Source organism: Salvelinus namaycush, chromosome 2 (genome assembly GCF_016432855.1).
Source record: "Salvelinus namaycush isolate Seneca chromosome 2, SaNama_1.0, whole genome shotgun sequence".
Lineage (NCBI taxonomy): Eukaryota > Metazoa > Chordata > Actinopteri > Salmoniformes > Salmonidae > Salvelinus > Salvelinus namaycush.
The window spans coordinates 32,314,232-32,328,380 of NC_052308.1; the positions used below are offsets into that span (position 1 = coordinate 32,314,232).

Here is a 14,149-nt window from a genome sequence, read left to right on the forward strand (position 1 = left end):
AGCTCAACCATGGAGCTGCATAAACTAACCGAATTACTGCAGCCAAGCAGAGCAGAGCGGTGAGTGTGTTGCTAAGAGGCTGGAGGGGCTGGAGTCAGACTGCTTTGTGATTCTCTAAACGCTCTTTAATAGACGCACAGGAAGTTGCACTCGGCTCCAACGATAAATCCCCATAGCAGCGGTTATTTTATAACAGGGTCAGTGTACAATCAGGAAGGATACGGCAGCGCAGAGCTCTTTATGGTACAGAGTTGTATTTCAACAGCCACATCCCATAACAAACACACTGGCAGGCTGTAATGAGATTCATGCCTTGATTTCACCAGGACCCTTCTATCATAAGTATACTGTAGAAGGAGTGCTGACAGGCAGAATAATAGTACTGTAAAACTGATGACATTGTTTATTTGCATGCAAAAGACATCTGCAATCTATTTCCATTTATTCTAATAGACAGGGCTGACTTCTTGCAGTGTGGATGTATGTTTTGATGTCTGGCTGCTAGTGACTGTTTCTGTGTGGCATGACAAACAGGCCCTTATCCTCTGCCCAGCTTGTGGCGGCACGACCCAGCACAGCGAGTCATGCTCACAATCCCTTTCCCTGCAGGACGGCAGGATTTGGGATGACATGTCCCCTTTCGCTTGCCAGACACAGCAAGCAGCTCCAACAAAGTGACCCAGCATAGAGACACAGCCACCAATCAGAGGTCTCTGTCTGGCGGAACCCTGTGTAACCAAGAGCTCCAGGCCAGCTCCTTCACACTTCACACAGTTGATGTTAAGAACTGTTTAAAGTCTAGCCAGCCTCAAGCCTCTAAGTTCAATCACATCATATGATATGCATTCTGTAAATATGCAGGATCTCTGTATCCAACTCTCTGACCAGTGGAGAGTTTTAGAGCTGGCCAGGCATGCCTAGGCCAATACCACAATACCCCCCCCCCCCCCCCCCCCCCCCCTCCACACACACAGTAGACAGAGAGGGAGGGGCTAGGTAGGGGGCACATCTGGTGGAGTCACCAGAACCACCAGGTAACCTGAGGCTGAATGATCTCTGCAAGAACCACCAGGTAACCTGGGGCTGAATCATCTCTGCAAGAACCACCAGGTAACCTGGGGCTCCCTGCCAACCACACTGGCCACACTGCTGCCTGTATGCACAGAGCCTGCACCCAGACCCTGGCTAGGGTTTCATTCCTCTAGCCATTAGTGGTCTACAAAGTAAACTCGTTCACCAACTGTAATCACGGACTTCCCAGGCAGGCTTGCTGCTGGGGTGTGTTGGCTTTGCATTTTGAATTATGATGGTGGTTCACCTAGGTATGGTCTTTTCTGTCATGTAACTCTCTATTTCTCTAATCCAATTGATACTTTGAAGGGGAAGTGGCATACTGTTAAACGGAAGACATTATTTATTAGATACGGACCAACAGAAGAGGGTGGAAACCCTGGGGGTACTGCAGATTTGAGGAATGAAGTAAGAGAGGAAAGTGTTTTGTTTTAAATAGATTCTGATGAGATTCTCCCTTCACGATCCTGTCAATCCAGTTTTCCTGTGGCTGTGGTTCCTCTCCAACTCTGCCCTGTAGAAGTAGGAAGCACATTGGTCCAGAGGAGTTTCTGTACACGTGTGAGTGTGTGCATGTGTCTGTGTCACCAAGGGTCATGTTTCACCATCAGTGTGTTTTGCCTGGCTCCCTGGGAGAGTGGGGTGTGTGACAGTGACAGGCAGACACACACGCTCCGCATCTCCCAGCACAGCTCCCTTAATGAGCATCAGCCCTCACAGCACTCCCAGATAGACGAGGGCATGACAGAGGCAGGAGAGGAGAACAGGGGGAAGAGAAGACCAGCAGGAAGGCATTCTGACTGTCAACACTGATCCATTCCCATGACAGGATGTCATCATTTATATTCCAGAAGAATCCTAACAATGCCTGTTGGGTGGTAATATACAGTTGGATTGTAATGTACATCTGGCAAAGCCATTCAGTTAGACATATAACAACAGTACTACCGACTGGCTCAGAATCAAACTGTTTTGTTCGAGATTAAGAGACACAAAATGGAGGTAAACACTTTCAGTCAAAACAACAGAGCAGCTTGTAGCAATACAGCAAATGGGCTGCGAACACTAAAACAGATGGTGAAAATATCTAGTGTAGCAACCAACGTTAGACCAACATTAGACAATCCCAGCTGAGAGATACAATGAAACCTATCGTGTGCCTATCGCATACTTACATCAATCATATCAGAGACATCGTGAATGTAGTATTTCGCCACAACGGCATTCGTTGCTGCCAGGTTCAACAAATAGTCATTGCGGGCTTTAGTGCACTTCAGCTTGTTCTCTGAGTACTTGGCTTGTCTCTGGGGGACAGAGAGAAGAAAGAGAGAGAGATTGAAAGAGAAAGAGAGAGAGAGAAAGAGAGAGAGAAAACAGAAACAGAGGGGGGGGGGGGGTTAATGAAATGAAGCAACGTTGAGTTTGCTAAATGGTATTTGCACAATGACATAGGAGAATTTCTGTACGGCCTGATGGCCTGGCTTAGTGTTGGCAGGAAAAAGGTCAGAGGGATCCACTATAAGAGAGAGAGGCTCTTGACAAGCTTCCTGTAGATAATAACAGCATCATAACTGTTCCACCCAGGTTGGCCATTCACAGTCAGTCACAATTAAATTCAGCACAACAAAATGTACAGCACAGATGTGAACAATGAAACAGCATTATAAAATACTGTTTTGGTGCAGTGTGCTTGCTAACAAAAACAGACTCAAACAAACATTACAATCCTAGTATGCTCTAATTGTACATCAAGGCAAAGGGTGGCTACTTTGAAGAATCTCAAATATAAAATATATTTGGATTTGTTTAACACTTTTTTGGTTACTACATGATTCCATATGCGTTATTTCATAGTTTTGATGTCTTCACTATTATTCTACAATGTAGAAAATAGTAAAAATAAAGAAAAACCCTGTAATGAGTAGATGTGTCCAAACTTTTGACTGGTACTGTAGCTTTAAATGGTGCACAGTCTTTGTTGCTATGGTTAACTGGACATGCTGCATCTGCTCGTGGCATCCAGCTGGAAAACATTACATTTTTCATCAAAAAGAATACGTAGTCATCTGTTGTTCACATAGCATCAATAATGGATGTTAGCAGACAATACATAATGGTATTGACAAAAACAATTGACTCAAATGGAACGCAGTGACACAGAAGCATTGAGACTTGGCTCACAAAGCAGGACTAAAGAGAGCCAATTAAACAACAACACATTGACGTGTGTCTGCGTGTCTGTGTTTGAAAGCACTCGTTATAACCTCTTCCAGCCTGGAGACTATTGGAGAGCATGTCCTTCAAATACGTACACGTGCACTTCAAATATACATGGTTCACCAACTCCAATTTCACATGTCCATTATCATGCAAATTAAAACAGTACATCAGGGAAATAGGGATTATGGCTTGATTGTCTCCGCTCCCTCTTCAACTCTGTTTGCAGGTAGCTAGGATTCTGAACGAGAATGCTATTGTAGCCTGCAAAATCAGGTCACAGCGCAGAGAGAAAGTACGTTCATAACTACAGCAAGTTATAAATAGTCTGTGGGGATGGTACAGTTCTCCTGCCAGCATCTCTGGAGACGGCAGCCTGAGGAGGGAGGAAAGCTGTCAGCCATTTGATTCCCTGAGCTGCACTGATAATGGTCGCATTTTAATGAAGAAATTCCCCCTGAAAATCCAGAATGCAATATGCATGTTTGAAGTACAGAGTCTTAAGTACAGTGCAGTAGTGTGCGTGGTAATAAGCAGAATGAACATGAATTAGAGTCATGGGCATGGATGAGCTAGAGAGACTGTACAGTTGGATCACTGACCTGGAAGTCACCATTTGTCTGTGTGTGTAGACCCATGCTATGGCAATTCTCTCTCTCGCTCTCTCCCTCTCTCGTGGGCTTACACAATGGACCTGCACCCACTCTCACACAGCCTTACTATCCTCTTCATTCACGTAGTACTGAGAGGGTCCCTCTGGCCTTAGCCAGCTAAAATGAGCCCACCATGATTCTAGCTGCCGAACAAAACACCACTTACAGAAGTGACTAGGCTGACAATGTACAGTATTAGCAGCAGTCCCAGCCAACAGCACTAGCTGTTGGAGACACTATGGTCATCAAGCCTTTAGGGCTGACCCCATTTAGTCGACTGGTCGATTGTTTAGTCGAGCAGTGGCAAATATATATAACAACAATTATGGCACATGAGACACCTGTCTGATTCACGCCTGTCTGAGTGGACTAATCCATTGCGGAAGCTGCAGGGATGGCACACCAGTATCACCAGAAGTACATTTACTGTTAATTCCCATCATTTCCAATCTACATTTGTTTGGTTACAGTAATTTCTGTTAATGCATTCAATATACAGTATTATTATTACAGTCTTACTGTTGTCATTGTAGGAGTGGACACGTTATTTGCAGAGCGCATAACCTAAGCTACACTTGTGAGAAAAAAGTTTTGGTCAATTTTATTTCCATTTACGTGTTGTCAATTTATTCATTGTCTTTTGTTTGGAGCACTCCTGTCAATCTTGAGTAAGAACACAAACTTGATTACGCATAGAACAAGGCCTATAATGTATACCTATAAATGTGCCCATTTGAGGATCTGATACTATTTCTGATTGTCTTAACTCACCATCACTGTGGAGCTTCTCAGAGTAATTCTTTCTTCGCCTCAAACAGTACATAAACTAAGTATATTGTTACATCCAATGAGAATGACAATATTTCCTGAACGTAGCCTATTCGAAAAATCTTTCCAGCTTTCTCCCTTTCGATAACCACTCAGCATGAAGGGGGGGGGGGATCTGGTCGGGTGGAAACTTCATAAATTAGGCCTACCTGATTACTTCTTATCCCTTGCGCAAATAGCCTACAGCTGTATCTGTCTGTCCGGAGCTCACTGACTCTGGAAGCTCTGAGGGCCTAGAATATTTAATAGAATGTTGCAAGTTTGCTAGCATGAGCTTTAGGCTGATCAAGTTAATAGTTGATACAACGTTTCCAGTTCCTTGCAGACAGGCCATGCGTAGCCAATGTGATTTATAGGATATTTATTTTTAATCAGGATATGTTCTACCTGTGGGCTGTAATATTATTATTTGTTGGCTTTATATAGGCTATTTGTACATATTGGCAATGGCAACAGAAGTTACTTTTAGATTTGTATCATTTTCATTTAGATAGAGGTTTGATTAACCACAACATTGATTTTGTGTGTATTGTTGGATTGTTAGATACTTTGTTAGATACTACTGCACTGTTGGAGCTAGGAACACAAGTATTTCTCTACACCCACAATAACATCTGCTAAATATGTGTATGTGACCAATAACATCTGCTAAATATGTGTATGTGACCAATAACATCTGCTAAATATGTGTATGTGACCAATAACATCTGCTAAATATGTGTATGTGACCAATAACATCTGCTAAATATGTGTATGTGACCAATAACATCTGCTAAATATGTGTATGTGACCAATAACATCTGCTAAATATGTGTATGTGACCAATAACATCTGCTAAATATGTGTATGTGACCAATAACATCTGCTAAATATGTGTATGTGACCAATAACATCTGCTAAATATGTGTATGTGACCAATAACATCTGCTAAATATGTGTATGTGACCAATAACATCTGCTAAATATGTGTATGTGACCAATAACATCTGCTAAATATGTGTATGTGACCAATAACATCTGCTAAATATGTGTATGTGACCAATAACATCTGCTAAATATGTGTATGTGACCAATAACATCTGCTAAATATGTGTATGTGACCAATACAATTTGATTTGAGATATGAAGACCTTATTATAAATGAAATGAAACTGTTCCACGAAAATGTGCATATGAAAATCCTAACTTGCACGCAGATCAGTAGGAATGTTACGATAACTTGGCACTCCAAATGGAAAAGGTTGCCGACCGCTGGTGTAACCTATTACCGGCAACTTCAGGACCTTAAAAGCAGAATATGCAAAGGCCAGCAGCAGCAGGCAGCAAGAGGAGGAGGGTGGAGAGCAGGTTAGGCTACCGTATATTGATCTCTGGCTCCCTTTGTGTGTCTTCATTTTTAATCGCAGTGCTTAAAGCATCAGACAAGCTCAATAGCCTACATATAGTTGATTTTATACAAACATAGGGTGTGTCTATAAATAGAAAAATAAACGTTTTAACATTTCGACCAATCGATTGGTTGAAAGAACAGACAACTTTTTTTTCTCGGAGATAGCTCTACAAGCCTTGGTGTCAGGCTCACCTTCTCCTTCATCTTCTCGATCTTCCTGACGGAGCTGCGTCTCTGGGGCCGGTCTTCGTGGCGCAGCAGGTTGACATTGAGGTCTCCAGACTTACTGAACTGCTTCTCCTCCTGCTTCTCAGCATCCTTCAGCTTGCTCTCGGCGCTGATACTCTCCGTGTGGTACATGTGGTAGGTCTTCATAACCTGGAAGAGCAGGAGCAGCACAGAGGAAGGATGAGGAAGTTGCAACAATAACTGGACATAGGATTCATAGAAGACTTCACAACAGCAGACAGAGCAAGCAAATGGGTGATCTGAGGTGACAGCTAGTTTGAAAAGTTTCATTACAATCTGTGCCCAAACTAACAAAAGAACATATTACATCTTTTGAACCCTTTCCCTTTGAAATAATGACTTGCAGTGAGACTGGGTCTGTTTCATAAAATACTGCATGAGGGGCTTGTGTTTCATCCATGGTGGCAGGTGCTCACCCAGCGACAAGGACAGGGAACAGGATCACATCAGTATTCTTATCAGGACCACAGCTGGCCATGAATATGCATAACAGGGCCAGGCAAAGCACAGGACATCACAGCTCCTTTATCTCACATCCACAGACCAGTCTGCATCCAGGGATCCAACGACTTGATGAGAAACTGCATGATATACTCTCTTCAACTTTTACACATATGGAAACTGTTATTTGCTCCTTTGTTGGCCTAAGCTCAGTGAGCATACACGCGCGCACACACACAGACACAGACACAGACACACACACACACACACACACACACACACACACACACACACACACACACACACACACACACACACACACACACACACACACATACACACACAGTCAGTTGATGTTTTCAATGGTGGGCTGATTGAATCAGGGGGCCCAGGGCTGTGTGTGGTAATACAGCTCATCTCATCTGGGCCAGACTTGACACATCCACACCCCCTCTCCACCCCCCTTCTCCTCCTGGATATGGGTTTGTAAATCAGGATAAACTGTTCATCACCTAATGGTTGTTCATTTCATGCCATTTGTGTGGCATAATGACACCATTGTGCTCTCTGCCTTTCCCCTCCCTACTGTGATCTCTGCAGTCAGACACTCAATATTCCCTAGTCACAAATCAAAATAAATAACTGTAATGGATGGGATGTACAGTATAGCCCTTTCCACCAAAAACACTGGTAATACAACTTGTCTAATTGAATACTTAGACTAATCTTAAATCTGTTTGTTAAAAGGGCAGTGCACTTAAAAACGTGATTTTACATGTTTTAGAATAATACAGGATGGGATAATACTGTGAAATTGTGAAAATGATGATAATACAATTTTAGTGTAAGAGCTGTTTGTAAAGACTGCCTGAAATTTCAGCTAGTTTTGCATAGGTGGAGTTTTGGCCGGCCTGGCGACATCACCAGGCGGTATAAGTTAATTGACCAATAACAAAAAGAGTTTCAAACCTCTGCCAATAAGAGCTAGTTTTCAGGTTACATATCCCTCCCATTAGGCTAAACTAATTAGGTCCCGCTCTCAGACCACTCCCAGACAGTCCTAGCTAAATTATTGTGCTGGCAATTGTGCCTCTTCACAACTGTGTGGGTGTGTGTGGGCCATGTTAATTCCTTAGTGATGTGGACACCGAGGAACTTGAAGCTCTTGACCCGTTGATGGTGGCGGATGTGCTGTTGCCTACCCTCACTGTCTGGAGGAGGCCCGTCAGGAAGTACAGGATCCAATTGCAGAGGGAGGCGTTCGGTCCCAGGGTCCTGAGATTGGTGATGAGCTTGGACTATAGTGTTGAATGCTGAGCTGTAGTCAGTAAACAGCATTCTTATATAGGTATTCCTTTTGTCCAGGTGGGTATCATCTGTGGATCTGTTGGGGCGGTATGCGAATCGGAGTGGGTCCAGGGTGTCGGTGTTGATGTGAGCCATGACCAGCCTTTAAAAGCATTTCATGGCTACAGATGTGATTGCTATGGGCGATAGTCATTTAGGCAGGTTACCTTGGCATTCTTGGGCACGGGGACTATGGTGGTCTGCTTGAAACATGTTGGTATTACAGACCGTTCAGGGATAGGTTGAAAATGTCAGTGAAAACACTTGCCAGCTGGTCAGCGCATGCTCTGAGTACACATCCTGGTATTCGGTCTGGCCTCGCGGCCTTGTGAATGTTAACCTGTTTAAAGGTATTTCTCACATTGGCTATGAAAAGCAAAATCACACAGTCGTCTGGAACAGCTGGTTCAACATGCATGATTCAGTGTTGCTTGCCTCGAAGTGAGCACAGAAGGCATTTAGCTGGTCTGGTGGGCTTGCGTTGCTGGGCAGCTCGCGGCTGGGTTTACCTTTTTTAATCCATGATAGTTAGCAAGCCCTGCCACATCCGTCAAGTGTCAGAACTGACATAGTAGGATTCGATCTTAGTCCTGTATTGATGCTTTGCCTGTTTGATGGCTAGTTGGAGGTCATAGCGGGATTTATTATAAGCGTCCGGATTATTGTCCCACTCCTTGAAATCAGCAGCTCTAGCCTATAGATCACTGCAGATGTTGCCTGTAGTTTATGGCCTCTGGTTGGGGTATGTACGTACGGTCACTGTGGGGACAAGATCATCGATGCAATTATTAATGAAGCCGGTGACTGATGTGGTACACTCCTCAATGTTATCATATGAATCCCGGAACATATTCCAGTCTGTGCTAGCTAAACAGTCCTGTAGCTTAGTATCCGCTTTATCGGACCACTTCCGTATTGAGCACAGTACTGGTACTTCCTGTTTGAGTTTTTGCTTATAAGCAGAAAGCAGAAGGATAGAGTTATGGTCTGATTTGTCAATGGGAGGGAGAGAAGGGGCCTTGTACATGTGATTTAAAGTTTTGTCGCCTCTAGTTGCACAGGTGACATGCTGGTAAAAATTAGGAAAAACATTTTCTTGTTTGTTTATGGCCCTATACAACTAATTGAGTGTGGTCTTGGTGCCTTCATCGGGATATGACGGTAAATAGACAGCTACAAAAAATATAGATGACAACTCTTGGTAAATAGTAGCTTATCATGAGGTAACTTGAGACTTCCTTAACATTAGAGATCGCGCACCAGCTTTTGTTAACAAAGAGATACACCCCTCCTCCCTTCATCTTACCCGAGTCTGCCATCCAGTCTTGGTTATACATAGAAAAACCAGCAAGATGTATATTATCCATGTTCTCGTTCTGCCACGACTCTGAGAAACATTGAATATTACAGTTTTCCAGGTCCCGTTAATAGGATAATCTCGAACAGAGCTCATCCAGTTTGTTCTCCAGTGACTGCATGTTCGCCAAAAGAACTGAGTGCAATGGTCGTCTATTTGCTCGTCGACATAGTCTCGTCAGGATGCTGACTCGCCTGCTTCTCTTTCTCCACCACCTCCTCTTTCGAGTCCCGGGAATTAGGGCCTGGTCCGGAGTAAGTAGAACGTCCAGAGCTGCTGACTCGTTGAAGTAGATATTTTCATCCAAATCAAGGTTTGTATGGCTGTTCTGATGTCCAGAAGCTGTTTCCAGTCAAAGGAAATTATACTGTAAAAAATCACAACATAGCAGACTTGGTCAGGAGCCCGTAAGACGGCTACTATCCGCTGCAGCGTCATCTGTAAGGTGTCAAGCATGTAATGCAGCTCTCCCACTGTTCTGTGCTGTCTGTCTGTCTGAGGGTTAGACCCGCCATTCAATGCTGTCTCTCTGTCTGAGGGTTAGACCCACTCTGCTGTCTGTGTCTGTGGGTTAGACCCACTCTGCTGTCTGTCTGTCTGAGGGTTAGACCCGCCATTCAATGCTGTCTCTCTGTCTGAGGGTTAGACCCACTCTGCTGTCTGTGTCTGTGGGTTAGACCCACTCTGCTGTCTGTCTCTGTGGGTTAGACCCACTCTGCTGTCTGTCTCTGTGGGTTAGACCCACTCTGCTGTCTGTCTATGTGGGTTAGACCCACTCTGCTGTCTGTCTGTCTGTCTGTCTGTCTGTCTGTCTGTCTGTCTGTCTGTCTGTCTGTCTGTCTGTCTGTCTGTCTGTCTGTCTGTGAGGGTTAGACCCACTCTGCTGTCTGTCGCTCTGTCTGTCTGAGGGTAAGACCCACTGTTATGTGGTCTGGCCTCAGGAGGTCTTAGCAGCTCATTCAGCAGCCTTGTAAAGTACAGCACAGATGTGTGCAGCGTCTTAAAATGCCTCCTATGCGTGTAACTCGGCAGTGAGCGAGATCCAGTGCTATAACTAGATGTTAGACAGACAGAGAGCCTAACATTAACACTAGCTGGTTCTCTTCCTGTAGTTAATGCTCACTTTGTATAGTATCATCTGACCGGATGTTATGACTCCCTTTAATCTGGAAAAAGAAGGTTATAAGAACATCACAGGGTTAATGGGTTGGGTTTATGTCAACTCACACACAGACAGAATCTCTACTATTTCCAGTTGACTGCTACTGTATGATAGTAAGGTTTCTTAGTCAGAATAACAGCTTATTTTTATCATCCAGCCAGTCAATGCTTTCATCAACAGAGCTCCACTGCACAAGGCGCTACAAGTCTTAGGAGAGTAAAAAATGGCAAAGATCTGAAAGGCAAACACTTCAAGGAAAAAACGCAAAGCAAAAACAAACTCTTGTCTATTCTGGTATATGACAGAGTACACAGTAGAAAGAAGTCACTTCAGTGTTTGGGGAAACTAGGGCTAGCAGTGTGCATCTCCCTAGGCTGGCAACCCATTTCTCCAACAGCGGGAGAAGAAAACAGGGTTTCCAGGCAACTTCGAGCAGCACAACTAAAAGACCAGCAGCACAACTAAAAGACCAGCAGCACAACTAAAAGACCAGCAGCACAACTAAAAGACCAGCAGCACAACTAAAAGACCAGCAGCACAACTAAAAGACCAGCAGCACAACTAAAAGACCAGCAGCACAACTAAAAGACCAGCAGCTAAAGACAGAATGTCATTTGCAGGAACATTGAGGTGAGGCAGGGTCTACCTTCTGGGAGGTGTGTGTATGTGGTTACTGTCTCCACTCAAACAATAGCCTGAGGCTGTTCTGTTTCTGCACTGATGAAAGCTACAATTAACATATTTCATTGTGGAAATACAGACAGACGTGACTTCCACTTAAAGTGAACCGTGGTTGCAGCATTGATCTCAGTGCAAGAGGCATCACTGCAGTCCCTGGTTCGAATCCAGGCTGCATCACATCCGGCCGTGAATGGGAGTCCCATAAGGCGGCGCACAAGTGGCCCAGCGTCGTTCGGGTTTGGCCGGGTTAGGCCGTCATTGTAAATAAGAATTTGTTCTTAACTGACTTGCCTAGTTAAATGAAGGTTACATTTAATTATATGCCACTCTGATATTTGATTCTGTGTTCTATAAGCCTGTGTATTAAAACCAAATTGGTTTCCTATAGTTTGTCAATTGGAAAAATATGAACGTGTTATCTCAAGAGACCTGTCACAATAAACATGGCCATTATGGCTAACACAATTACCATGACAGTCAGAGGAGCACCCCGGAATGAAACTGGAGAGAGATGGAAAAACCAGACCTGTTGTAAGTCACTGCACTGGGACGGTCTGTATCAGACTGTACTGCCCATCTCAGACCCAGGGTGGAAACAGAGAGCAGAACATCTCCATCATTTCCATAATGTATTGTAACAAACGTACCACCAGGGCGGCGTGCTGCTGCATTCATTAAACAAACATTAAACTGCCTCTAGTGTGGCAGAGTTTAATAACAAATTAACCAAAAACACTGCAGCATGACTTTTTGCTCCTGTACTGTCTGGTTAATTCAAAAAACTTTACAAATATATATGTTGTTTAAATGGATCAGAGCTGCCAGGTGAATAATTGACTCTGTGATCCAATGAAGAAATTGCTGTTTTTTGCTCTCATTTCTCATTTCAGATTCACTACATATAATTCAAGCCACAGGCATCAAGCCTCACGCCCTCAAATCAATAGCTGTCTCAGTAGCACCAGCAGCAGATACTTAAAATAATGTTTGAACAATGGCTTTAGCCAAACACTCTTAAATCTCTAGACTGTGTTAGTGAATGTGACATATTCAACCAATCCCTATCCCAGTCTGCTGTCCCCACATGCTTCAAGATGGCCACCATTGTTCCTTTTCCCAAGAAAGCTAAGGTAACTGAACTAAATGACTATTGCCCCGTAGCACTCACTTCTTTCATCATGAAGTGCTTTGAGAGGCTAGTCAAGGATCATATCACCTCCATCCTCCCTGTCACCCTAGATCTACTCCAATTTGCTTACCGCCCAAATAGGTCCACAGACGATGCAATCGCCATCACACTGCACACTGCCCTATCCCATCTGGACAAGAGGAACACCTATGTAAGAATGCTGTTCATTGACTACAGCTCAGCATTCAACACCATAGTACCCTCCAAACTCATCAATAAGCTTGAGACCCTTGGGCTCGACCCCGCCCTGTGCAACTGGGTCCTGGACTTTCTGTACGGGCCGCCCCAGGTGGTGAAGGTAGGAAAAAACATCGCCCCTCCGCTGATCCTCAACACTGGGGCCCCAGAAGTGCATTCTCAGCCCCTTCCTGTACTCCGTGTTCACCCACGACTGCGTGGCCATGTACGCCTCCAACTCAATCATCAAGTTTGCAGACAACACTACAGTGGTAGGCTTGATTACCAACAACGACGAGACAGCCTACAGGGAGGAGGTGAGGGCCCTCGGAGTGTGGTGTCAGGAAAATAACCTCTCACTCAATGTCAGCAAAACAAAAGAGATGATCGTGGACTTCAGGAAACAGCAAAGGGAGCACCCCACCTATCCACATTGACGGGAAAGCAGTGGAGAAGGTGGAAAGTTTTAAGTTCCTCGGAGTACATATCACCGACAAACTGAAATGGTCCAGCCACACAGACATTGTGGTGAAGAAGGCGTAACAGCGCCTCTTCAATGTCAGGAGGCTGAAAAAATGTGGCTGGTCACCGAAAACCCTGACTAACTTTTACAGGTGCACAATTGAGAGCATCCTGTCGGGCTGTATCACCGCCTGGTACGGCAACTGCACCGCCCACAACCGCAGGGCTCTCCAGAGGGTGGTGCGGTCTGCACAACGCATCACTGGGGGCAAACTACCTGCCCTCCAGGACACCTACAACACCCAATGTTACAGGAAGGCAAAAAAGATCATCAAGGATAATAACCACCCGAGCCACTGCCTGTTCACCCTGCTTCCATCCAGAAGGCAAGGTCAGTACAGGTGCATCAAAGTGGGGACAGAGATTGAAAGACAGCTTCTATCTCAAGGCCATCAGATTGTTAAACAGACACTACTAGCACAGAGAGGCGACTGCCTACCTACAGACTTGATATCATTGGCCACTTTAATAAATGGAACACTAGTCACTTTAATAATGCCACTTTAAGAATGTTTACATATCTCGCATTACTAATTTCATATGTATAGACACTTCAGTATCCTTCACTATCTATTCTTTACTATCTATTGCATCTTAGCCGCTCTGTCACTGCTCATCCGTATATATTATACTTATATATTCTTATCAGATTTCTTAAAAAGATTGTGAGTATTAGGTTTAGTTGTGGAATTTGATAGATATTAGGTTTTGTTGTGGAAATGTTAGATATTACCTGTTAGATACTGCTGCAATGTCGGATCTAGAAGCATAAGCATTTTGCTACACTCGCAATAACATCTGCTAACCATGTGTATGTGACCAATAACATTTGATTTGATTTTAAAGGGATTCACAAGGGATTTCT

At 44.1% G+C, this 14,149-nt stretch overlaps 1 protein-coding gene across 1 annotated transcript in view; it reads right to left on the reverse strand.

The window, feature by feature from the left end:
- LOC120021269 (SLIT-ROBO Rho GTPase-activating protein 3-like) overlaps positions 1–14,149 on the reverse strand; it is a 139,304-nt gene that overhangs the window by 33,353 nt on the left and 91,802 nt on the right. The window contains exons 5-6 of the mRNA XM_038964946.1: positions 6,352–6,537; positions 2,247–2,375 (exon numbers count right to left, since the gene is read on the reverse strand). Of these exons, the coding sequence (XP_038820874.1) occupies positions 2,247–2,375; positions 6,352–6,537 (315 nt within the window). The remainder of the gene's footprint in view (positions 1–2,246; positions 2,376–6,351; positions 6,538–14,149) is intronic.